The sequence below is a fragment of the Sminthopsis crassicaudata genome, chromosome 2 (genome assembly GCF_048593235.1).
Source record: "Sminthopsis crassicaudata isolate SCR6 chromosome 2, ASM4859323v1, whole genome shotgun sequence".
Taxonomy (NCBI): domain Eukaryota; kingdom Metazoa; phylum Chordata; class Mammalia; order Dasyuromorphia; family Dasyuridae; genus Sminthopsis; species Sminthopsis crassicaudata.
The window spans coordinates 630,521,024-630,547,120 of record NC_133618.1 but is presented as its reverse complement, the minus strand read 5'-3'; the positions used below and the strand labels follow the sequence as shown (position 1 = coordinate 630,547,120).

General features: G+C 41.4%; 1 protein-coding gene across 4 annotated transcripts; it reads left to right on the top strand.

The window, feature by feature from the left end:
* The first annotated feature begins 1,023 nt into the window (after positions 1-1,023).
* On the top strand, positions 1,024-25,189 carry SKIC8 (SKI8 subunit of superkiller complex). Of its 4 annotated transcripts, none has more exons than XM_074296461.1 (13): positions 1,024-1,133; positions 1,577-1,744; positions 1,987-2,035; positions 2,783-2,810; positions 3,319-3,424; positions 5,643-5,815; positions 10,016-10,164; positions 11,661-11,754; positions 12,123-12,216; positions 18,736-18,828; positions 19,422-19,500; positions 23,599-23,704; positions 24,959-25,189. In XM_074296461.1, exons 3-12 carry the CDS (start codon positions 2,024-2,026, stop codon positions 23,686-23,688), a joined length of 918 nt encoding a protein of 305 aa, XP_074152562.1. In that variant the 5' UTR covers positions 1,024-1,133; positions 1,577-1,744; positions 1,987-2,023; the 3' UTR covers positions 23,689-23,704; positions 24,959-25,189. The 4 variants fall into 4 exon arrangements, with proteins under 4 accessions (XP_074152562.1, XP_074152565.1, XP_074152566.1 ...); XM_074296464.1 differs by lacking the exon at positions 24,959-25,189 and adding an exon at positions 23,998-24,942; XM_074296465.1 differs by lacking the exon at positions 2,783-2,810 and having other exon boundaries at positions 3,295-3,424.
* The last annotated feature ends 908 nt before the right edge of the window (positions 25,190-26,097 follow it).

Genomic DNA, 26,097 nt, shown 5'->3' with positions numbered 1-26,097 from the left:
GGGGAAGTACCTCGCCTCAATCAGCTTAAAACCTGCCAGGCTCCTCACTGGCATCTTTAAACCAAAAAAAAAAAAAAAAAGGCATTTATTAAGCACCTACTGTGTGCCAGGCACTGGGCACTGGGCTAAGTATTGGGGATACAGAGAAAAGCAAAGACAACAACAGTAACAGCACGATAATAGTACATGTATGCGTGTGTACTTTACAGAGCGCCTACTAGGTCAAGCGCGATGCTTGGCGCTCGGCACTAACATTAATTAGCGTTAATGGTAATCAATATCATCTTATTTGCTATCCTTTATTTTACAGTTGGGAAGCTGAGGCGGAGACCAAGAGGCTGGGTCGCGGGCCCCGGGTGAGTCTGAGCCGCTCTGCCTGGGCACCTCCAGCCGCTGAGCCGCGCCGGTGCTCCGTGCAGGTCGCCCGCCCGCCTGAAACTAACCTGTGCAAACAAGAGCGCTAAGGGCTAGAATAAAGGGCCCTGTTAGCATCTCCCGCCAGGCCTTGGAGCCCTCTCTCTAGCCAGGAGACTCATGGAGAGGGCATTGTGTCGGGGGTGGAGAGGGGGTGAAATGGACTTTAATATAACTAAAAACGGAACCACGAGATCCCCCCTCTCTGCCTTCGGGTCCCACGAGACACTCTTCCTGTAGAAAATGGAAAGGGGGCGGGAGCACGTCGCGGAGGGCTTCGAAAGTCGAACAGAATGCGTATTTGCGTCTGCGGGCAGTAGGGAGCCACGGGAGTTTATGGAGTAGGAGAGTGACCGTCAGACCTGCCCTTTCGAGGAGGAGTGGAGAGACAGGCTCCAAGCCTAACGCAATGATGCGGGTGACAGGCGAGGAGAGGCGGGGGCGGGTACAAGGGAAGCTGCAAAGGTGAAACTGATATCTAGAAGGCGAAATTGACCGCAAGCGGGTGAAATCCAAGTAGCGCAGGTGGAATGAACTTTGCTGCCGGAGCCCGGCCACGCGGGGGCTGAAGCCCCTCCCACCGGGAGGCAGCGCACTGCCCATTGGTCGCGCTCGCTGAGGAACTCTCGGCGTAGAAGCTTCCAGCACACATGCAGACACTCGGCTGCTTCAGTCGGACGTCGCGGCCTAGGGCTCCCAGAAGCTGAGTTGACCGCCCGGTGCGTGGGGAGAAGTCAGGGCCTTGCCCTCCCTTTTCAGGTGGAACCCGAGGGCGGGTCCCGGGACTGTCTCCCGGCGGCCCCGCACTTCGCTGTGGCTGAGTTCACGCTCTCGCTCCTCCCATTGCCTCAGCCGGGTTTATTTCCCCCCTTCCAAGTGGTGTGAGAGAGGGGCGGGGCCCCCCAAACGGAGGCGGAGTAAGGACGAATGGGCGCGGCCTGAAAGCCGTTCCAGGCTTTCCTCCTCTTTCGCTATCTCTTCGCCTCTTGAGAAAGAGGCGGGGCCTGGCCGTAGTAGGTGGGGCCTGGGCCGCTCCCTCTCTGACTCTTGCTTTAGAGCCCCGGGAGAGGGGAGTTGGAGGGGCGGGGAGGAGGGCGGGCACTTCTGCTCCTTAATCTAAGAGGCGTGGCCTGAGGGTCGTCTCTTCTTTCCTTTCCTCCAGAGCCCATTCCGGAGCGAACGGACTCCACAGTGCCGCGTGGCGCGCACCCGGAGGCTCGTCGTCATCTCTGCGCGCGCGCCGCCGTACTCAGATCGACGTCATAAACCGGCGCCGCTGTCTCTAAGGAAGAGGTTAAACCGAGCACCGCTGCGAGGAATCCCGGAGCTGGTGAGTCAGGGGCCGGGGAGCCTGGGGGCCCGGCAGAGGGGCGACTTACTCCCTTGGGGGGCGGCGTCTGTCAGGGAAAGGGTAGAGCGGGGAGCGGGAAGTCCGCCTCAGACCCTGCTGCCCGCCCGCCGGAGAGTGCTCCATGCCCAGGGACTAGGGGATAGGACCAAGGAAGGGGCTTGACCAGGGGATAGAGGGGCAACTTCCACCCGCGCTGCCCCTAAAACGCCTCCTTTTCTCAGAACAGTCCGCCTGTGCTGATTCTCCTGGCCTGAAGAAATGAGCGTCCAGGTAAGGGGATGTGTGACCCCGCCCCGAAGCCCAGCCCCCTCCTCTGCTCGCCGTGACACCCCCGCCCCCCCGGGGCCACCACGTGTGCAGAGTAATCTTGCGGTGGGGGGCGGCCAGCTCCCCCCCCCCCTCCTCTGTGAAGCGGCTTGGAGGAGGAATAGCAGCTCCTCCCAGGGCTCGAACCCCAAACGGGGTCACGGAGGAGGGCTCAAAAAGGCTGGAGGAGTCCTGCCGGCCAGTGACAGTGACACACTGAGCATATACTGGGCACTGAGCTATCCCCAGGACCTCTTCCCTCGGGCACCGTCTTTTACTGGGGGTTTCCCAAATGTGCTTCCGGGCCCCAAGCGCAGGGTGATGCTTTACCATCGGAAGTGTTTGCTTGAGTATCTATCCCGAATGCCCGCAGGCCCTGGGCTGCTCCAGCTTTTCTTGGGCCAGAGGGGAGTAAGCGGGAAGAAGCTCCGAGGTGCCTCCGGGCCCAGGCCTTTGTTCCTTTGGCCTCAGAAGCCTGACAGCGGTCCTCACACTTTTTACTTAGGGGCCAGGTCGCTGTCCCTCAGAGTGGGAGGGCGGACTGTGGTAAAAACAAGGGCTCTCACTGCCTCCGCCCGCAGCCCGTTTGCCCTAACCCGGGCCTGGGCCGGGGCTTGAGAACCCCTGGTAAGAGGTTGTGGGAGCGCGGGCTGACCGAGGCCCCGCTTTGGCGGCTCTTCTCTGTGTAATGGGATTCCTCTTCTTTTACAGTACAGCATTCTCTTCAAGCAAGAACAAGGTACGGAAACCGGGGTCCTTTCTCCCGGAAAGCAGCAGAATGTAGATGTGTGCGCGGGGTGAAAGGAACGCTTCACCAGATCCCCCTGGGACAGGGAGGTCACAGGCCTGGTCTGGGAGAGAGCATTTTACTCCTCCAGGGACCTCTAAGTGCACGACTGTGCCCGGGCCGGATTCGTGCTCTTAGGGAGCTCGCCAGCCCCCTCCTCCTTTTTAAAAATCGCCTTTTCTTGTCCGGCTTAAAGCTGTTTTAACGTTTTGGGCTTGGTTTGAATAGAAAGGTAATCTAGCGGCTCCAAACCCCTCCGCTAGTGGAGGCATGGGGCCAGATAGGTAAATTTTGTAAATAACGATTGGAACAGACTCAAGGACCTCCCACGTCATCCTTGGGGGAATTCATTCTGCCTGCAAACTCCCTCCATAGCCTGCCCCTCTCTGAGTTCTCGGGCGTGAAACACTTATCACCCAGGAACTGACTCCATGAGGAATAATCATTTTTCCTGTCCTAGCTCACGATGATGCCATCTGGTCAGTTGCCTGGGGGTTGAATCAAAAAGATAACTCTGAGATGATTGTCTCAGGATCCCTGGATGATCTAGTCAAAGTGTGGAAATGGTGAGTGGATTTTTCTGGGAATAATAATTGGCTTAAATAAAGTTTCTGAATTTTCATCGGGCTGCAGGATCTTTTTCTTTTGGCTTCAACAGCGGTGGATTTAAATTGCCAAAAAAGACATACATTGTTTGACATGGCTCATGTGGGGCATTATTTTGACCAAACTACTTAAATAGAAAAAAAAAAAAATCATCAAATTAAAAATGCTCAAATAAATATAAAAAGTTATCTTGGAAATCAAAGAAGAATCAAGATTGAAAACCAAAAATGACTGAGTTAATTTTTTAAAAAATGATCTATTTTTCTAAAATGATTAATAGTAAATAGGAAAACCATGAACCATTTTGATTTTTTTTAAGTAGAAGAGTAAATTACCAAAATCAAGAATAAAAAAAGGAATTCACAATAAATGAAGAAGAAATCAAAGAAATTATATATTAATTTGTAAAGGAAAAAGCTGGGGGGAAGGAAGCCAAGATAGGCTCATAGGTAAATTCTATCAAATATTAGTTTTTTTTAATTACATATTCTGTTTGCAAAGATAACATTGCACCTTACTAAATTCCTTCTGTGAAACAAATATGAGCCTGATACTCAAAATGGAGAGAGATAAAATTATGGCATAATAGTTCTCAGTCTGATGAATTTTGATACAAGAATATTAAGTAAATTGTTACTAAGGGATGGATTTATTCCAGAAATGTCAGGAAGGTTAAACATTTGAAAGACTGTAGCCATAAAATACTATGTTAAAAACAAAAATCATCTATAGATAAGCAAAAGACCTTTGATGAGATTATGTTAAAAACAAACAAAAAAAATCATAGGAATAACGGAACCTTTTCTTAATATGATAGATATTAAACATTTAAAACCAAGAGCTAGCATTATTTGCAAGTGGAAGCTTTTCTAGTTAGATGACCAGTAGAGTAGAGGGTATTTGTCACTTTTACTCTTTGAGTTTTAGAAATGCTTGCTGTATCAATAAATCAAGGAAAACAAATTAAAGGAATAAGCAGAAGCAAAATTATCTTGTGTCACCAAAGAGCACCAGGTGTGAAATCAGGAAAGCACAAATTCAGATCTCATCTTGAGAAACTTATTGTGACCTTAGGCGAGTCACTTAACCTCTTTCTGCCTCATCTTCCCCACCTGAAAAGGGATAATAATAGTATCACCTGCCTCCCAGGATTATTTTCAGGACAAAAGTCAGATGATATTGGTAAAGAAATTTGCCAAACTTATAGAGCTCCCAAAATTATACCTGTTATTGTTTGTGAGAGGGTAGACCAGTCAGAGAGTCTTAGACGTTGAAAGAAAAAAATGGAAACATTTGTAATTTGAGTCAAGTTAAGACATAAGCAAAATCCAAAGCAGTCAAATCTTATAGTCTCATTTTCAGGAAATCCAAGAAGAGAAACTACTAAGAACAGGATGTTCTATTCATGATAAACTGTTAAAAAACAAACAAACAAAAAAAAAACTGGAAAGCAGTTGGACACAATTGAGGCTAATGCCATTTAGCTTATACCGTTTATCCTGAAAACCTTTGAATAGATAACCTAAATATAAAGGGTGACTTTTTTTTTAAAAAATAGGGAACAATAGAGAAAGGTACCTTGTAAAACTAGATAGGGAAAGGATTCTTAACTCAACCCAGGAGAGTGATGATTAAATGAGATAACATGTAAAATGTTTAGTAAATCCTAAAGTACTATTTTAATGCCAGCTAGCTAATACTAAAGAAAATCAAACAATTTAGATTTTATAAAATAGCAAAGCTTTTGCATGAACAAAATAATCTAGCTAGACTTAGAAGCAGTTTGTTTAAAGAAAAAAAGTCTTGAAATATATATGTACTTTGACACCTATAACATAGACTTTGTGCTACCTATAAAATGAAGAGGTTGCACTCTGGCTTCTGGATCCCTTTTAGAAGCACAGTGAGGATGTGCTGGAGTGGCTCTTGTTCTTGTGAAAGCCCAGTGCTTCATTATATAGAGAATTTGGTACAAAGAACAAGAGGCCTATGACACTGCTGCTCTTTACATAATTTCATGTTATTGCTTGTCCAACTTAGCTACTTCCTGTAATTGATTGTGTCTCATTATTAGTAATGCAAAACAGGCATCCAAAATTTTTGTGTTCTGCCCCTCAGTGTAATTCAGAAGAAGTAATAAATGATCATTTTACTTTTGCTGCTTTCCCCTTGTTAAAGGAAAGGTGAGAAGCTAGAGTTACAGTGGAGTTTGGAGGGCCATCAGTTGGGTGTGGTTTCTGTGGACATCAGTCAGTCTGGTGCCATTGCCGCATCTAGTTCACTTGATGCCCATATTCGTCTCTGGGATTTGGAGAATGGCAAACAGATGAAGTCTATCGATGCTGGCCCCGGTAAGAAGCTTCAGTTTTTGTTTTGCACAAGATAGAGTAAGGCTGTTGCCTTTGCTTGCTGAAGAGACAGTTTCATAGAAACTCTGATAGGGCAAATCTGTGGCCTCATCTAGCAGATGTTTTATGTGATTTTTAACTCTTTGTAATATTTTCTTTAGTTACATATAATTGTTTCACATAATTGATGACTTAGAGAGTACACCAAAAGTGCACCAAAGTAATCTATTTTTTAATGTATTTTAATTTTCCAAATCCACATACAGATAGTCTCTAACATTAACCTTTGTAAAACACCAGATTCCACATTTTTCCTCCTTCCTTCCTCGTTACGTCTCCTCTCCCCAAGCTAGGTTAAACATGTGTAGTTCTTCTAAACATTAACACATTTGTAATGTTGTGCCAGAAAAATCATATCAAAGGGAAAAAAACACAAGAAGAAAAAAAAAAGCAAACAGCAACAAAAAGGTGAAAATACTGTACTTTGATCCACATTCAGTCTTCATAGTTCTCTTTCTGGAGTCTATTGTAATTGTCTTGAATCAGCTCATTGTTGAAAAGAGCCACATCCATTACTGTTGACATCACATAATCTTGTTGCTGTGTACAATGTTCTCTTGGTTCTACTCACTTCACTTAGCATCAGTTCATGTTAAAGCTGATCGTTTCTTATGAACAATAATATTCCATGACATTCATATAATGTATCTTATTCAGTTTTTCTCCAATTGATAAGCATCCACTTAGCTTCCAGTTTCTTGCCACTTCAAAAAGATCTACTACAAACATTTTTGCACGTGTGGTCCTTTTCCCTTATGATCTCTTTGAGATACAGGTCCAATAGAGACATTTCTAGATGAAAAGGTATGCACAGTTTGATAGTCCTTTGGACAGAGTTCCAAACTGCTTTTGTGTGTAGACTGACAGTGTATCCTAATCTCCCATATTTATCTACTTTAGGATTTTTAGCCCTTGCTCAGACACTTCGATCAGTGAAGTTTTGAGTGACCATCTGCGTTTCACACAAAAAAGCAGACCTTGTTCAGTCACTAATACCACTGCTACTTGAAGGCCTTGTGTGCATAGAGTAGGCACATCAATGCTTGTTGAACCAAATAGGCTTTTTTTTCCTTTTTATTTTTTTTATTTGATAAAACAGAAAAAAAGGAAAACAAAAAAAAGAAATACAAAACAAACAAGAATGTTATGTGTCAAGCAGAATATCAGGGAGGAATCAAAATAGATGATAATGAATTACCAGATCAAGAAAGTATATATATTAGTAGCAGAAATTATATTCATGAATGACCATTTTTTCTTTACTTTGTAAATTGTTCTTTGGTTCTCTGCTGCTCACCTTATTTACTTAATTCTTTTTTCTCCCTTTTCGCTCTCCCCGCCCCAACCTCTCCCAAGCAAGCTACAGTTAGGAAAAAGATATATTTATGTGCGCGCGTGCGCGCACGCACACACACACTCACGTCTTTCCTATCCTTGCTGCCTCTTTAATTAAATTCTGTTCCCTAATTTGCCTTCCTATTACTTAACTTCCCCCCACCCAAGAATCCCTTCCTTGTCTTCTTCCCTTACGCTTTGCTTCTCCATCTGCCTACCTTTCTGCCCTTATTTCTTTATAGATTTTGGAGGGTGCTATACCCTTTATGCTATTATATGTAGTGTTACCTATTGAACCCATTCCCAGTGTGAGTAGGTTTTCAGAATTATGAGCCCGCTGCCTCCCCCCTCTAATGGCTCTGGCTATTCTTCCTCTGTACCTCATTTGTATTATGTGATTGTTATTTTTGCCTTAACTCAGCCACTTTTTTTTTTCAGCTACTCTATTGTTAAATTTTCTGTTAAGTTCAGGTTTGCTTGATAGAAAATCCTGAAAATCTGCAAGTTCATTCAATGTCTATTTTTTTCTCATTCAGGATTATAATTTTGTTAGATATATTTTTGGCTGCAGACCTAGTTCTTTTGATTGTTGGTAGATATGATTCCAGGACCTGTGGTCTTTTATTGTGGCTGCTGATAAGTCTAGTACAATTCTAAATGTAGTTTTAGCATAGTTAAAATTTAAAAATTAAATTTAATATTTAATAATTTAATAATTCATATTTAATAATTTAAATATTTTTTCTTGTTTCTTGCAAAATTTTCTCTGATCTGGGGATTTCAAAATATGGCAATGATGTGCTTGTGTGTTTTCTACACAGTATCTCTTTATAGTGGTGATTGGTGGATTTTTTCTAATTCTACTTTCCCCTCATGTTCTGTCACTCCAGGACAATTTTCTTGGATTATTTCTTGTGTTATTGTGTCAAGGTTTTCTTTTTACCAGAACTAATTATGGCAGTTTAATTATTCTTATAATTTCAGTCTTGATCTGTTCTCAAGATCTGTCATTTTTCTTATGTTTCACATTTTATTGTTTTTTTGTTCTTTATCATGTTTTGTTATTTTGTAGTCTCTAATAGTTTCACTGGCTTCTCCTTGCCCAATTTTAATTTTCAAAGCAATATTTTTATCTTTGAGACTCTTTTTCTAGTTGCTTAACTTTTAAAAAAAAATAAGCTTCTTGTTTTTCTTGGATGGTTTTAATTTTTTTCTTCAATTTTTCCTCAGTGTCTCTTGAGTTCTTCTATAAATTCTCTTGAGCAGGAAGCCATTTCACATTACTCTTTGGAGTAGAAGCTTTTTTTGTTTGTTTTTACTAAAGGAAGACCAGAGTTCATCTTTAGTGTCCTCCTCTAAAGATGAACTCGGGTCTTCCCTGTTTGCATAGTTTTTGTCAATGGTGGGGTTCTTTTTACTATTATTATTAAACAAGAGGTATTAGTGTTAACACCTCTAATGATGAGGTGGGAGAATGGTGCCTCTGGCTTCCCTTCAGCTCTCCCCTCTGACCAGGAACCCCAAACCGAGAGCTGTCCTTCCTGCAAGTGCCTGCAGTCGTCAATGTCACTGCTCCGATGCCCATGTGCTGGTTTCTACTCTCCCAGGGCTGCCTCTCAGCAGCACAGCCAGGTCTGGCATGCCCCAACAAGCCAAGTTTCTCTTGGTCTTCTCCTGGACTCAAACCTTGATTCCACAAACAGTCTAGGAGGTGAAAGTGTCTGTGGTTCCTGCTGAGCCTCCAATCACACCCAGCCAGCTCCAGGGATCTCCATTTGGTATTTCTGGGAAGCTAGCCCGGAGCTGTTTGCACTTCAGGCAGGTTAATCCCCTGCCCAGGATTGTCTTTTGATCTTCTTGCATCAGGTTGCATCCGGAGGACCCCTGTTCTGCCCCAAGTCTTCTGGATTTTTCCCAGTCTATGTTCTCCCTGAGGCACAAATTTGTTCTATTTGTGGGGGAAATCAGGAGAGCTTGAAATTTATCGACCTACTCTGCTAATTTCCCAGAATCCTCGTCCCCTCAAATAGACTATTTGAAAGTTGACCAAGCAAACCTGCCCTGGGGAGTGGACAGTATAAGCATGACCATTATGGGACAGTGAGGACAGAGTGTGAAATTCTCTGCTACTTAATAATTTTCATTTTAGAGTTTTTACAAAAGTAGATGGGTTAGTTTTGCCTAGTGCAGTTGGGCTGCTGCTAAGAGATGTACAGATTGTTAGCCTTTTTATTAAGAAATTTGCTGGCATCTTGGGCACAGCTGATCTAGGACTGTTCCTGTGGCCTTGTCTTTTCAAAGAGACCCTTTGAGTATTCTGGTGACTTAGCTTCTTGAAGGCAGAAACTTTGTTGGAATTTACACAAATTCTTTTCTTTCCATTAATACACTTTACAATAACGTTATTCAACAGAGGTCCATGTTAGAATTCTCATGAGATATGAGTGTTTGCTTAAACTCAAAGCAATAATACATTCTAGGTCCCAAGCCAGAAGTCAGTGGTTTTATCTAGACTACACCAAGGTTTAGTATTGTTAAATTGTGTCCACAATTAAATTTGTAAAGTGTATTTATGGAAAGAAAAGATGATGAGAATTGAAAGCTGATCTGTGGAATTTATAAAATGCATCCAACAGTGACTTCTATTAAACAACAAATGGGTGAAGAATCTGTTAAATTTTGTAATGCAAAAATGTCTTAAATTAGACTAAATTGTGTGTGAGGGGGGGGAAAATGAAAAAACTAAAAAAAGAACAGGCTGGATGACCATGGAGTGATTCCAGTAATTGTTGTCTTCTCCCTTTCTAGTGGATGCCTGGTCCTTGGCTTTCTCACCCGATTCCCAGTTTTTGGCTACAGGAAGCCACATAGGGAAAGTAAACATTTTTGGTGTTGAGACTGGCAAGAAGGAATACTCTCTGGATACAAGAGGAAAATTCATCCTTAGCATCGCCTATGTAAGTGATCCTTTCAGTGCTGGGCTCTCAACCTCCTCTTGGCTATTTTCATCCAGCTTTTTCATCTTCCTTTTTTCTGTACCACAACAGCATATACAGTGGATGAGATTTGTTCTCTGGGTCTGTATAGGTGCAGACCTAGCCACACCACATCAGGCCTGGACCAGTAGTCAGCAAGAGGTCTGAAGGAACAGTGTGGTTGGTAGTAGGTCTGTAGGATGGCCCTCTTTGAATGACCAACATTTATTTTGCTTTTCTATTACTTTCACTAACATTTTTCGTTCTTGTGGATTGCTTTGTTATTTTCATTCTTCCCTTACTTTTTGAGGCAGAATTAGAACCTTCCCTTAATTCCACTGCTATATTCTGTCATTTTGGGTACCTATTCAGCTTGTGTTTCTGTGTTTGTTTTGTCTCTTGGTTCCTTATTGCAGAAGTTTTTTTAAATCAAAGTATTTGTTTTTTACTTGTTTGTTATGTCAGTTAAGTTTGTGCCATTTAGTATTTTGTTATGGACTTTTTCCTTTTAATAAGAGTCAGATAGTTCTAAATTTAAAATAAGTCAACCTCACTCTACTCCCCCTCCCCGTCCAAGTTCATTAATTTATATTCTTCTGGTTTTGTTAGGGGGTGGATTTGTGGTAGTGATTGTTATCAGATGCTCCTGGCTTCTTTACTAGGAGAGTGTGGTAGGAATAATACTTTAGTGATTTTTTTTTTTTTTTTTTTTTTTTTGCTGTTTGGAGCTTTTATTTCAAAGTATCTACAGATTTCCTCCTTCCCCAATGTCCTCCAACTGTCTGTACCTCCTTGCTGACTCTCTTACAATTGAGGACAGGTGGGGCAGTAACAATAACAATATAGTTTTTTTTTTTTTTTTTTTTTTTTTTTGAGGCTGGGGTTAAGTGACTTGCCCAGGGTCACACAGCTAGGAAACAATATAGTTATAACAATAAGTTCTTTCTTCTCTTTTGGTCCCAGGGTGGGGGATAAAGTGGCTATAACTCCCCAGCTTTGGTAATATCTGGAGCAGCTCAAACCTCCTTCCCTCTCCCCAGCTTGCATAGTGCCGGATAGGTGCTGGGTGCTTTTGGACCTGCCCTTGGCCTTTCTTCCCTTTCCCCCACCGACCTTTCCCCTTGCTTTCTGCTCCCTTGCTTTTTCCCTTCACTGCTCCTTTACCACTTTATCCTAATTTTGTTTTGAAAATGTTTGAGAATTGCTTTTATTTATTATAGTTGAAGCTAAAGCGTATTTAACTTTTTTCATTTTAGGTTTAGTAAAAGACCATTCCAGCAATGTTAAAATGAAATTTTATATGTATATCCATATGCCTGTGTCTGGGCCTCTGTCTGTGTATATGTCTCTGCATATCTATCTATATCTATATCTATATGCATACATTTATATCTATATATCTGTATGTTGCATGCCTCTGCCTCTGTCATGCACAGTTCCCACAAGTCAGCTGTTTCTGTGTCCATGTCCTCTTGCAGAGTCCTGATGGGAAATATCTGGCCAGTGGAGCTATAGATGGAATCATTAATATTTTTGATATTGCAACTGGAAAACTTCTCCACACGCTCGAAGGTATGTGTCTTCTTCGCACATGCACACAAGACGCACCGGGTGATCGAGACATCTTTTTAGCCACTGGTCTCATTAAATGGTAAATGAGTTTTGCAATTGGAGACCCAGGAGATCACGATCCCAGTGGTCTCCAGATGAAGTCTGGTGGAGTGTCATGTCTGATCACTGATTGTCTTGGCTTAAACATGGTAGTGCTCATATAAAAGTGAGAATAAGCCATTGAGGCAGAAGAGGTTGGGGTGAGAAGGGCTCATGAATCAAAGGTCCTGTGTGTTGCATGGCCCTTGGAGGACCCTCCCAAGCAGCAGTAGGGGCCAGATCAGTGGACTCGTTCCCCCCAGATTAATAGTATCTCTTCTGAATTTCAGGCCATGCAATGCCCATCCGCTCTTTGACCTTCTCCCCAGATTCCCAGCTACTTGTCACGGCTTCAGATGATGGCTACATTAAGATTTATGATGTGTAAGTTGCCGTTTCCAATGAAAGCATTATGGTGAACACTTGTAGTGCCCGGGCCAGTCAGCCAGGTTTTGGACTGTTGGGATCACCTTACACTGTCTGTCTGAGCAGGATGGCTTCTGAATTCCCAACTTGGCCTCAGGCTTTGGGGATAGGCTCTGTGGGCAAGGTTAATTCATAAGCAGTGTCCTTCTCCTTCTTATAAAGTGAATGCCCAGACTGCTCTGGGAACTTCTTGACAGGGATATTTTCGTGTGTCTGCCCATGATGTGTCATTCCTGGCCTTCAGCACTCACATAAGAGATGAGACCTTCCCTTCTTTCTCAATGTGGTAGAGATACCATTGAAATAGTTTCCTCTCATTTTCAACATATCATTCTCAACATATGAGTAACTCATCTTCTTTTTCATTTACACATTTCTTTTTAAAAACTCTTTCACTCTGGTCCCCTTCATAATTCCTTGTTAGTAATTTGTTGCAGCCTTCTCACTCACCTTCCACTGCATTCCTCTGGTGTAGGAGGCAGTAAGGCTAACATTATAGGACTCTTTAGGATTTGCAGAGCTTTTAACAAATGTCTCATTTTGCCCTCAAAACAACTCTGGGAGATGTGTTATTGTCCCTGTTATCCCTTGCGTTGGATCATACAGCTAGTAAGTATCTGGTTGAATTTAAACTCAGATATTCTTAATTCCCAGTCCATCCACTCTGCCTTTTAGCTGCTTTCAAATGTATTTATTTATTTTTATAAATACTTGTTGTTATTGTTTTTATTTTTCTTCTTAGTTGTGATTAGCCAGGTAAATCAATAATGACTCCCATGATGGTGATAGTGAGTTGTATCAGACTTTAAAATGAATAGAATGTAGAGTCAGAATGTGAACATTTGACTCAAAGAATCTTCAACCAGCCAGTAACAGATAGTAGGATAATTCAGTGCTTTTACATCTGATACTGGAGCCATTTCCAAAAAGCCACCCTTTTTTCCTCCTTTGAGGAATACCACTTTTTTCATCCCATTCTGAAAATATCCCAGTCTCAGGAGTCCTGTCATCCACCTGGGCCCGCACAGAAATCTCCTTAACTAGTCCCTCAAGGACGTTTTGGACTGTGTGGAGGATAAGAAATTAAGTCCAGTTTACCAAGAAGTCATGGACTTCACAGATCTTTTTATTGATGGTTAAACAAATTGAGGTTAAGGTCCAGAGAGGAAATGTGATGTGCTCTGGAGTCAGGGCTGTAACCCAGATCTCCTTGCTCTTGTCCTGAGCTTTTTCTGTCACACCTCTAGCTGTAAAATGAGAAGGTTGGAATAAAGGGCCTACCAGAGCCAATGCCACTTTAAGTCATGGGTGCTTTGGATTTCCCCATGATGATTCAGCTGGCAACGAAAGGGCCGGAAACCTGCCTGACACTGAACTCATGCTTCCCTCAAACCTTGTTTCTTTCTGTTGACTGTAGCACAGCCTTTCTAGACCTTGAATCTTCCTTCAGAGCCCTCTTTTTTTCTTCTCATAGTCTGTGCTATGAATCACTCTTCCCCTATCAGTCAGTGATCAAGTCCTTGCCAGATGAAGCCCCTACGTAAGTAGTGAAGCATTCTTCCCTGACACTGGTGCATCAAGAAGGCCCGGGAGCTAGGTCCCACAGATGGACGGAAGCAGCCCCAGAATTTGTGTCTTTGGGTGACTGTCCTGAACCTAAGCTACCAGCTTTAGCCGAGTCAGGCCCAGGCCATAGTACCATCCTAGTGTTCTCTGTCCTGTCCTTAGCTCTGGCCAAAGGGAGCTTTCTCTCTCCTCACATTTTTCCTTATCTTTTGTCTGGATCTGGCTTCTGCTTACCTTGTTTCAGATTTACTTCCAGCCCTCCTACCCCCGTTTGATTAAAAGCTACTTGAAAGCAGGATGATACATGTCATGGCTTTTTCTTTATCCCCAGTGTGACCTTGGTGTTTTGCACATAGTGGGTGAGTGAATGTTCTGTCGCCAGTCCAAGGTGAATGTGGAAGCCATATCAGAAAAATTAGTTGGTATTGACTGGTTCACGTTGTATATTTGGGCTCTTGCCTTTTTATCACTGATTACTTTTCTTTGATGCTTAAAAAAGCAGTGATAGTAGCCTTCATTTTACAGTTAAAGCAGTTGCCTAACTAGTCTTGTTCAAAATTGAATAGAATATCCCTCCACATAACTGAAGAGAGTGCTTTTTTGGCGCATTCTCATTCAGACATGAACCAGACTGGGAGGAATAGAAAGGGGCCCAGACTTAGAATCCAGTCCTGGCTTGGTTACCACTTGCTGACAGCAAGTCACACTCTTGGGCTCTAGTTTTCTCACTGGTACAATTCTAGATCATTGGGATCATTTCTAAAGTCCCTTCCAGCCCTTATGTTTTATAATTATAACAACTGACATTCACATAGTGCTTTACTATCTACAAAATGCCCAAACTACTATTTCCCTTTTATAGAGGTCAGACAAGCTAGTGAGTGTTGCAGGTAGTATTTTAACTTCAGTTGTTTCTAATTACAAGTTCAGTACCATCTACTTTCCTGATGTAGTAAGAGCTCACATTTTTTACCTACTATTTTCTGAACTATTTCACTAGCTTTGTGGTCTGATTCATGTGTATATTCCCTCCCACAGGGAGAGTAGAGCTCATCCATCCCCTGTGTGCTTCTTGTCGGTGTCATTCCACAAAGTTATAGATGAACTGTGCACATTGGAGACCTCTGAATGTTCTGGAAGTCTCAGGACGACCAGCTGTTTTCCCTCTCACTGCATGACATCTCCTCTGTTTTCTACCCATCCCCTTTCCTGACTGACATCTCTAGACTACATCTTAGCCACGTGTCATCATTGCTCAAGTTACAACAACCTGCTCTCCTGTCTTTGCCCTTCAGATAATTTTCTCTTTGGATTCTTTGGAGTCTGTTCCATGACTCACAGCCAGCTATCATTACTGGAAGAATGTACATCTTAAGAGAGACTTTTTACATCATAAATATTTCCTGCCGCCTCTTCCTTCTCAATTGAATTTTATTCCTCCCCTTTTCCCTTCCTTGAAAGGATAGAATTGAAGGCATCCCTATTGTGTCCCGGTTCCAGATCATTGAATCTCATCTAGAACCAACAGTGGTTTGTTCATTACTCTTCTTTTTCTGTTTCCTTCTGTGTTTGTTATAGAAATCATCTGAATGCCTCATATTTGTTGTTTCCATCATATTCATGTTCTGGGGTTCTTCAGCCATTACCCAGTTGATTCTCACCAACTTGTTTTTCGTTTTTTTTTTTTTTTGTTTTTTTTTGTTTTGTTTTGTTTTGTTTTGTTTTGTTTCACTCCAAAAAGCACTGCCATGTCAATTTTGTCACACATTGAATCTTTGTGTTTTTTATTTCCTTAGGGTAGATACTTAGAAGTAAGAATTCTGGGTCAGAGGATTATGGGGAGGTTCAGTCACTTTTTGGAATAATGACAACTTAACATATAGAATGATTACACCACATTGTAACTCATCCATGTTTCATGAACCCAACTTTCAAAGTTCCTTGAGCACATGCTGTTTCCATCTTTAGTTCATCTTCACCAGTTTGCATGCAGCAAACTGAAACTTTAGAGTAATTTTAACTTTAAATTTTGCTTAATATTAGTGATTTTTGGAGTAGGCTTTCATGTGGACATGGATCAATTTGAAAATCTTTTAAGAAAGATCTTCATTCCTAGCTTTTGACCACTTGGGTAATGTCTCTTGTGATTTTATGTTTTGTTATTTCAGATGTCAGATTTATATTGGTGATAATCTGATGCAAATATTTTCTCACTTCTAATTCTATTTTAATCTTTTATGATCTTCTTTGCTCCTTATTTGGTTGGGAATTGTCCCTAACTTGTAGTACTTAGTTGTCTAAGGATCACTAGAATCATTGGAAACGGTGCAGTTTAACTCAGTGCCTTTATGCACTATTTCTTGAAGATTTATGTACTGATAGAAAAACTCCATGCGCTATCTTCCAATTTCACCTCCATGTCTGTGCAATAGACGTTCTACATTTTTTTGGTTTTCCCTGTTAAATTGTCGGCCTTGTCTCTTTGGAATCTCTCTGGATCTTCCTGAAAAGGCCTTGTAATATTCTGACCCTTGATGCAATTATAGCATGATGTCATACAAACAAAAGCAGCTGGATTATTTTACCTTGGAGAGAGGCCCTTCCTCTGTTATGTGCCATAGACCTCCTTGGCAGACTGTGAAGACTTTTCAAAATTCATAATTGAAAGAAATGTTAAATTTTAGTTAGAGGTTAATGAAATTAAAGATGTGATTTTTTTTTCCCCCCCTCATCCAGATTCACTTGATACCCCTGAAACTTATTCTAGATCTAAGGTTCTAAGGTATTCTAGTTCTCTAGGAAATTCTTCTTCCACATCTTTTTTGACAGTGAAGAACACCATGAGGGACCACAGAGAGAACCATAGTTTATTTTTCATTTGATGTTTATCTTCAAGATTACTGAACAGATTTTGTTGTTCGGTATCAGGGAGTCACATGATTTTAATATCTTCATGAGAAATATCTTTTTGGAGAACTCAATAAGCTTATTTCCCCCCATGTCAAATGCTTTCTATAATCTATAAACAAACACAGTAAGATCATGTATTCTCTATAGCTTTTAGTCATTTGTATGATATCTACTATCAAAATTCATACTGCATTTATAAAGCTTTTTGGATATATGTAAAAATAAATATGTTTTGGTAGTAATATTCTTTCAGGTGCATTTTTTGAAGTAATGACATGTTTTCTTCCTCTATTTCTTAGGTATCTTTTCGATTCAACTGTGTTGGAAATCAATCCCTCCAGTGTTCTCACAATTTTGTTAACTCTAAACGATTTTTTTCCCCTGCGTTTTTTAGTCTGGCCAAGCTCTTCCCTTCTTCATTTCCTTTGGTGTGACTCTTCTTCCTTTTCTAGAGCATATTAGGAAGTTAGGTGGAGGTTCTAGTATCATCAGTGACAAAAGATTTGTTACAGCAAACAGTGCTAGCAGATCTCTTTTTGTCTCTTTTTCATCCTTCTAATTTTACCTATAAGTGGTTTTCTGCTTGCTCTGGCTCAGTTGAGGCCTTTTCTCTTCACTATCCTTTGCTGTTTTGGGATACTATTTGTAATCTTCTCAGATCGTTGTCCTTTCACTATTGTGAAAGAAATTATTTCTATGCCAGTGACTAATATCTTTTCCCACTCACTTTGTAAGGAAATCAAGTGTTTATTGGTTAAAAGGGTTTCTAGACTCTTGGCTTCCTCATTGTGAGAATTGCACTTTGATTTTTGTGTAAAATTCCTCTACCTCTTAGTTTTTTGCAACATGATTGCTGGCACTGTAAAAGTATTTATCTTCATGCTGATCTTTTGCTTTTTGCATATTATGAGCATTGTGAGACAAGATCAAATATTCCTGCAAATTTTGTGTATTGTCTTTGAAATACTGACTTCACTGTGCCTTTATTCATCAAGGAGTACCTACGTATTACAACTTCCTCATGTTTTCTGGTTTAATTTATAATCAGACTGTCATTAATATGGTTAATTTCCCCTGGTATTACGTCAAACACTTTGGATACAGAGATTTCACATTGAGATTACCATCAATTCATCTTTGTAGATAATCCAGCCACAGTGGTTCCCATCTCCACTTTATTTTCTATTATGCTGCTACTGTTATTCCAGAGGCAGGAGGGACCTGCATGAGACCAGATACTTCATGGCTTGTGATGGGACCCAAAATTACCCAAATAGTTCCCAGTGTACTGATGAGGAATTTCCCCATAGGAAGGATGGTCCTTGGTTGGCAGGACTGTATTTGAAGCCCTTCCAGCTTGGCAGAACCTGCTAGAGCTAGCTGCCTCAGAAACCAAGAGTTACCGTCCCACTAACCAGAGGCACCTGAGCAGGGTTTCCACAGTGTACCACGTGGGCATTGTTTTATCTGATACTTAACCAGCCCCATAAAGCAGAGTGTGCTCATGTTACCTGCTAAATGAAAGAAGAGATGCCCAGAGAGGTGCAAGTACAATCCCAAATAGCTGTCGGTGGTCTTTGATAGCTCCGGCAGAACCAGAGAGGGGCCACACAAGTGGAGATGGTCCTCGGGTGCTCCCCTATCATGAAAAGGAGAAAGCAGAGCCCCAGAGTGACCTCACAGGGAGTGGCTCTGGAGTGCTTCTAGACTGTGTCAGAATGTAATTTTAATTGACCTTGCACTTGAACTTTGGGGCTTCTGGCTCAATTCCAAGATGTCCTCCCTTACACCACCCAGATTGGCTGTTTAATCTGGGAGAATCTTATGTGCTATGGGTCACAAGTATTGATATTTTTTCTGCCATAGTGTAATAGTTTTATAGAAAAGTTAATTTAGGTAATTTCCAAAGTCTAAGGTTGTCAGGTCAATCAATTGTACTTATAGTCTTTACTTGAAACAAATATATTTTCATTTTCTTTAAATTTGTTTCTCTTCTAACAGGCAGCATGCAAATTTGGCGGGTACACTGAGCGGCCATGCATCCTGGGTGTTAAATGTTGCATTTTGTCCGGATGACATTCACTTTGTATCCAGGTATGCAAAGTTCTTTTTAGTTTTATCTTCGGGTGTGTTTGCCTCATCATAAGCCCATTTGAAAAGACACTGCAGTGGTTTGTCACTCTCTTCAACTCATTTTAGAGATGAGAAACTGAGGTAAACAGGTTAAGTGATTTGCCCAGGGTAGCATAGCCAGTAAGTGTCTCAGGCTGGATTTGAACTCGGGTCCTCCTGACTCCAGTGCTCTAATTACTGTGCAATTTAGATGCCTGTCGGAATTCTTAATTCTTCTTGGAAATGAAGATTAATTACCTCCACCTACTTTTCTGTAAATGTGATTCTTACTCATGAGGTGTGGTGTTTTATTGTGTAACACTTGGTTTATATTCTTGAAAACTTTTGTGGTTTAAACACATTTTTAAATGCTGTTTATAAAGATCATCTCCTGAGTTCTTTGGAGTTATTGTTCCATCATTTATCTTTAGGGTCAATCCTACGCTTCCTGGGACACTTAGTCTCAGAATTAAATAACCTTGTTTCAATGTCAGCCTTCTTGGCTCAGCATTTTAAACAATGCTTTCTTATTGAAGTAGAATGTAACTCACTAGTGTCACTTTGTTGTTTTCTAGTTCATCAGATAAAAGTGTCAAAGTTTGGGATGCTGGAACAAGAACTTGTGTCCATACGTTTTTTGACCACCAGGATCAGGTATTGTGCATGTTGCTTGGGTTTTGAGGCTCTATTTTGCTTTTTCTTCTCACTGAATAGTATTTTATTTTTTCCAGTTATATGGAAAGATGTCTTCAACATTCACCCTTTTAAGATTTGGAGTTCCAAATTATTTTCTCCTTTCCCCCTTCCCAAGGCAGCAAGCTATTTGATACAGGCTATGCATGTACAATCACAAACATACCTCCACATGAGTCATGTTGTGAAAGAAGAATCAGAACAAAAAGGAAAAATCCCAGACAGAAAAGACAAAACAAAAAGTGAAAATAGTTTATTTCTGCCTGCATTCAATCTCAGTAGACTTTCTTTCTTTGGATGTGGATCTCATCTTCCATCGTTGAGTCTTTTGGAATCGTTTTAGATCATTGCATTGCTGAGAAGAGCTAAAACTCCTACAGTCTTACATCAAAGCTGACCAGCTCACTGTGTGGTGTTCTGTGTGCCATGTTTTTCCTGCTTCTGCTCACTTCACCCAGAACTGGATTTTGTTTCATGTGCCTGTAGATTTTTGGAGCCTGAAGGGCCCCATAATCCCTTGGCTTTCCCCAGCTGGCCATGAATCGACCTGACTCAAGTCTTGTCTATATTTTTTGATCATGGAGCAGCAGATAAAGCAGCCACGTCTTCTCAGTAATATTCACATATATCTTTTATTTTCCTTTTCTTTGCTAGCATTTCTACCACCCTAATCTGGGCCTTTGCCCCTGATTGCCCAACCCTTTTCAAAAGCTTCTAGCCTGTCCTCTAAGCTGTCTTTAACATACCAGCCCAACAGCAGTCCTCTTTTGCTCACAATTCCTCACTAGCACTGTCTTATGTAAAGTCCAGTCTCAGCCTGGCATTCTCTGATGGCCAGACTCTGGAACCTGGAATCACAGCTCTCTCTGCTTCCTCCCATGTACATCACACTCCAGGCAAACTGGACCCTGCATGTTTCCTAGAACAAGCCCAGGATGACTTTGTAAAGGTCTTCCCTTCCCCTTTCCAGAGTCCCTGTCCTGTGCCATTCTACTTAAGCTTTTTGTGACTCAGTGGAAATGTCCCCTTTTCCCTGAAACTTGGGCTCTGGCTTTTCTTCCCTTCCCTCCCCAAACACCTGCTGGCTTCCCCTTCTCAGAATCTTCTCCTTTGAATGCTGGGCAGCCTTGCTTTTGTTAGTGCCCCAGGGTTTTCCTTTCTGCTCATTTCTGCATTGTGTTTTTCCCCTTGCTGTACCTTGTGCAGTGAGGATGTGCTTAATAAGTGAGAATAGAATTAGGTGAGTTTTGAGGCCCACTTCCAGCTTTGGCCCCCGTTCTCCTGAAGGGCTCCATGAGTTCAAAGGCTGGGATCCCTCTGCCGTTCATTCCACACGGGCTTACTGAGCATGCATTGTGTTCAGGCTCTTTTTTCACTCTAGGGAAGATACAGAAATAAAGACATGGTGCCTGCTGCCCTTGGAGAACCTAGGGTCCAAGGGGGAAGGACAAGGCTATTCCTAAAATGGTTAATGGAGCTGATTATTGATCTGTAGGGGTGGCCTTGGAGGTTGGAGGCTGTGTCTCGCCTCACCAGTTCAATGGCTGGAGGCGGGTCCCATCACCCCCTAGGGCTTCCGCTTCTCATTTCTGCAGTGGGCTTGGTGAGGCACCCGGGAAATCAGTGCTGTAAACCGTGCCAACAGGTCAGAATGTGGTTAGGCTCTGAGAGAGGGAGCGGAGGGGAGCCCTGTGAAGCAGGCCCAGATGGAAGCAAGCTTAAGGACCATGGGAGCAAAGGTGGAAGTTCAGGAATTATGGAAAGAGGGTCAGAGATTATAGGGCAGTTTGCCTGAAGATTGTATGAGAAGTACGGGCCAGAACAAAGAAGTCCTTCAGGGCCAGCTAGACCTTGGCCGTAACTTACTGGACAAGAACATGTGTGAAGCAGGAGTGAGGTGACTATAGCTTGGTAGTAGGAAGCCAGAGGAACATTCAGTCAATGTAAATGAGGAAACCTACACCTCTCCTCACAAATTCCTTCATCAATTCCCTAGGACATGTCTGATGGTCCACATCTGGGTAGTACAGAAATTGGAGATAGCCACATTTGACTATGGTCAGGGCTGAGAGACCCATTTATAGTTTCAACTCTTCTGAACATATGTGGCTAATAAGCAAACACCTAGGAGTTTTGCTACATTTTGGACATGAAGTGATATAATTTCTCTTAGTGGTTCCTAGTTTTAGTGCATTTAACCCAGGTAAAATGGAGCTAGGAATACTTTCACTGACAGTTTCTCTGTTTGCCTCTTTAAACTGGTGGAGAAGTGAGACCCTTATAAGATCCATTCATTTGCTGGCTGGTAAAGTGCTTTCAATTCAAAGTACAGTATAAATATAAAGTTTAAAATTTTCTTAGTAAACACTAAATTAAAAAGATGACATTCCATTATAGAAATCCACTCAATAAACCATCTCTTTATGTGAAAATGATTTTATGGGTTTTTCTCATTTTGATAAAGATTGAAAATATTCTCTCACCTTTTCCTTCCCCTCCCCCCCACTTAGTGACAGCTGTAATTATATATATTTGGGTTTGAATTTTAACCTTCAGTTAAGTTGTTCCTAACAGTATGACCCAAGCTCTTAGTTTTGACAAAAGAATGAAAACTGCCGAAATTTCATGCATAGACATGTAGACAGCTGCTTATATCGTATTACCTGTCAGAGGTCGCTGTTCTTCAAACAGGTGCTGTTTCATTCCAAACAGCTTGGCTTGGAGTAGACCCTTGAATGGGCCATATTGCTTAATGGGACCATAATCCAGCTTGCTTAAACTCATTCACAAAAACATGAAAGTCATGGCTAGAACTTTTGGAGGACTTTCACCATTTTCTTCTCTGGTGACTGACTCCACCTTAGGTGGAATTCTTGTTCCTGGACAATTGGCTGTCTTCTATTCAGGTAGAAAAAATTATTCCCTGGAAGAAGAAATAAATTCATTTGGGGGCTGGGAAGAGGTGAAGAAAATGCATTTCATCCCCCTGTAGGGGAACTTCCACTTACTGGCCTTTTCCCCCAACTAGGTTAATGAATTTGAGGTTTCAGTTAACTGCCAGCAGAGTGGGGTAACTGAGGAAAACTTGTTTTTAGAACAGTCTCAAAGTTCCCAGAGTCCTTTGAGGGTTCCCCTCCTAGAATCAAGCTTGGGATTTGAGAGATCTCTGAGTGTAAATCTTGAGATCTCTCATCTCAGCACCACTGCTGAGACTTGTGCTGGCCATATGAGCAGCTGGAGATGGAGCTCCCTCGCTTTAGATCTGCAGGGAGACCGCTTGCCAGTGACTGGTCATAAGAGAGGTAAAGCTGGGAAGTGAACTTGATTTCTCTGACTGAAAATCTAGTTTATTTTTCAATATCTTCAGTCTTGGTGTGAGTAGCCTAGTCTACCACAGATCCTGGCTCCTCTGGGCTTCATCTTTCAAAGATTTAAGAGTTGGAAAGGCCCCTAGAGACACCCAGGTAGTAAGTAGCAGGGCCAGGATCTGAACCAAGATTTCCTGATCTCATATTTGGTGCTTCCCCCCCTTGCCAAACCTGCCCTCTGACTTTCGCTGTGGGCAAGAAAGGGACTGAGAGACACACGTGTCCTGAAGTGCTAGTAAATTTATAGGAATGATCAGGAAGAGCATTTTTTGTACAGCCTTGGCTGTGTGCCAGACAATACTATAGGAAGACCCAAGTTCCAGTCTGGCCTCAGACCCTTACCTAGTGGGGTCATCCTAGGCAAATCATTTAACCTGTGACTACCTCAAGTTTTCTCATCTACAAAATGGAGATAATAATGGTACCTACCTTCAAGAATTGTGAGGAACCAGTGAGATGACATATTTGTTCACGTACTTTGCTATTCTTAAAACCTTGAGCTGCTGATTACCTGGTTCATAATTGCTCTGGAATGAGAAATGAAGGTTGTCACATGTTGCTTTGTGAACATTTTCTTCCATCTTCACAGTTCTGATGACATTCTCTATCCAGTATAATGGAAAGTTTAGAAATGTCACCAAATATAATAAAGGCATTAATGGGTGTGACCTTTCTTTCCTTTTATTTGCAGGTCTGGGGAGTGAAATACAATGCAACTGGCTCCAAAATTGTGTCCGTTGGGGATGATCAAGAAATTCATATCTATGACTGTCCAACTTAATCACACTCCAAACCGGGTAGGCTATTACTGGATTGGGGGGAAATGGAATAGAGAGAGGGATGGACCACACACCATTCCCCACCTTTGTAAATGTTAAGAGAAGGACCTGTGGAATACTGCATTGTGCAGAAATTTTGATATTTTTGAATACTCCTGATATGTACACACAAATTTATATATAGCTGTCATTTTCATTCTTTTAATAAAGAATGCTGTATTCTCTTCACAGATAATTAGATAGAGTATGAAATGTCTTTTAAGTACTCTTATATTCCCTTTCCTTTTACACACAATCTTTATTTTTTCTAGTGGACAAGCCAAATAGGTCTGAACAAATTCACTTGGGCAAAGAACCTCAAGCCACTTAATGAATGTCTCTTGAAATGAAATGTTACACTGTCAAGAGGAGACAAGTTTTGCTTCCAAGGAAGCTATCTGATTCTATAACCCTTTCTCCTTTTATTTTACTGCTTCAAACAAAGCTTATGTACCACTTAATTCTAGGCATTTAATTCTTTGGTTCCCAGTGATTTGAATACAGACAAAACTTAGCAACTTTTCATTAATAAGTTACACAAAAGTTATTTTTTTGCACTAAAATTTAATTTCCTACTTGGAAGTTTCAATTATTGAAACATTGCTATTAAAAAAAACAAACAAACATACATTTAATATAGCTAGAAAAGGAGGAAGAGAAATTGGACTTATAAGAAAAAAATTATGGGGGAAAACTAAAAATTTAGTGTAGCTAGAAGAAAAGTTGGAGAAATGGGACCTATAAGAAAAAATGATGGGGGGGAAAACTATATTGACAAAAAAGACACAGGGGGATTGATCACTTCAAATTTTGTAGTTCTGAAATATCAAATGAAGTCTTTGGTTCTGGAGAATCAAAAGCTTTCAGGGAGCTATTTCAGAACTAATAATTGCTTGGTCATTTAAACTCTAAACACCTCAGTTTTCTTCTTTGCAAAGTAGGGACAATATATTCAACTACTTACCTCTTTGGAATGATAAGTGTGGAAAGCCCTCCATTTAATGTACTGTAGAAAGGATATGACACAGAAACTGACTTGAAGTGCAGTGATATTCCATGTGAAGTAGAATTTGATGATGTTAGGATGAATAAGGGGTTGCTGGAAAAATTTCATAGGAAACGTGGGGCTGGCCCAAGATGCACACAATCTCCCCTTTCTAAGTATGATCTTTGGTCCAGTTCCTTTTGGAATCTTCAGATGAAGTCACATTTTAATTCCCTTTTCCTTTTCAGTTCCCTTCTCTGTAGTAATTAGAGAATTACTCTTAGACTAGCATAGAATGGGTGAGAAAACTCAAGTGTCGACCTCATCCTGCCTCACGTCTAGCATGGTTTAATCAAGGATGAGTGATGCGAGTCAGAAGACACGGATTCAGGCCCAAGCTGGGACTCGATGAACCTCGGAGCCTTCTGATAATTTTTCTTAATAAAATGGGGATAAATATTATCCACATGTCTGAATAACAAGGTGATTGTATGGGAGTTGCTTTGTCAATGATCAGGTGCCTTTTGTTAATGTGGTTGCATTATTTTTATAAATTGGGTTTTTAAAGGGTGCTCAACTTTTCCTGTTAATACAGATTTTCCTACAAGATGGACTTATTTTAAATGTATGTCATCATGATATTAGCTGCTGTAAGTTTTTAAGCAGCTAATATCTGAGAAGCCATGGCCTGATACGTTTCTGCCTTTAATTGAGCTGGCATCTCCATCCCGGCCTAAATGTTTTTTCCCTCCAGTTTGTCAGTTTCACAGCTAGGAATCTGCCATCTCTGGTGGCTCTGCCATCTTTTGCAGCGATTCCATAACTTGAAGTGGAGTGATATTCTATTTCCCTGTGTGGGCAAGCCTCAAACTTTGAAATTGGCAGTGCTTTCAAAAGGAATAAAAATCACTTAACTTTCAAATAACCAAGCTCAATTTTATTTCCAGAATGACTTTAAAACACAGGTGAAAAAATTAAAGTAACTTCCTCCCCTCCCCCATGGTCCCCATCTAGACAGTCTATTTAATCAACAGAAGAATGTAGAAAAATAAATTAAATTGATAGAACAGTGCTAAGTACTAATAATTTTGTTAGGACAACACAAAATGGCAAGGGTGGGGTAGCAGAAGCCTTGATTCAGTTTAAGTGTGAAACTCCATTTGTGCACAGGAAAAAAGTTCATATCGACCAGGCATTTTCTTCCCCCAAGTACAAAGTCCCCTATGAGCACTTTTGGTCCTAACCTGTATGGTGTACCAGTGTCACTGGGAAAGGAACCATTAACACTACAAAAATGAGACTTACTTCTGTGTCTCAGTCCAGCAGTCATTATATAGTCACCTGGACCTGACTGTGTATCTACATTGCCTTATAGATCAGAAATGCC

Coding starts and splice junctions, on each gene's coding strand:
- SKIC8 (XM_074296461.1), top strand. Junction 10,165..11,660: donor TCATCCTTAGCATCGCCTAT/GTAAGTGATCCT, acceptor GTCCTCTTGCAG/AGTCCTGATGGGAAATATCT. Junction 11,755..12,122: donor ACTTCTCCACACGCTCGAAG/GTATGTGTCTTC, acceptor TCTGAATTTCAG/GCCATGCAATGCCCATCCGC.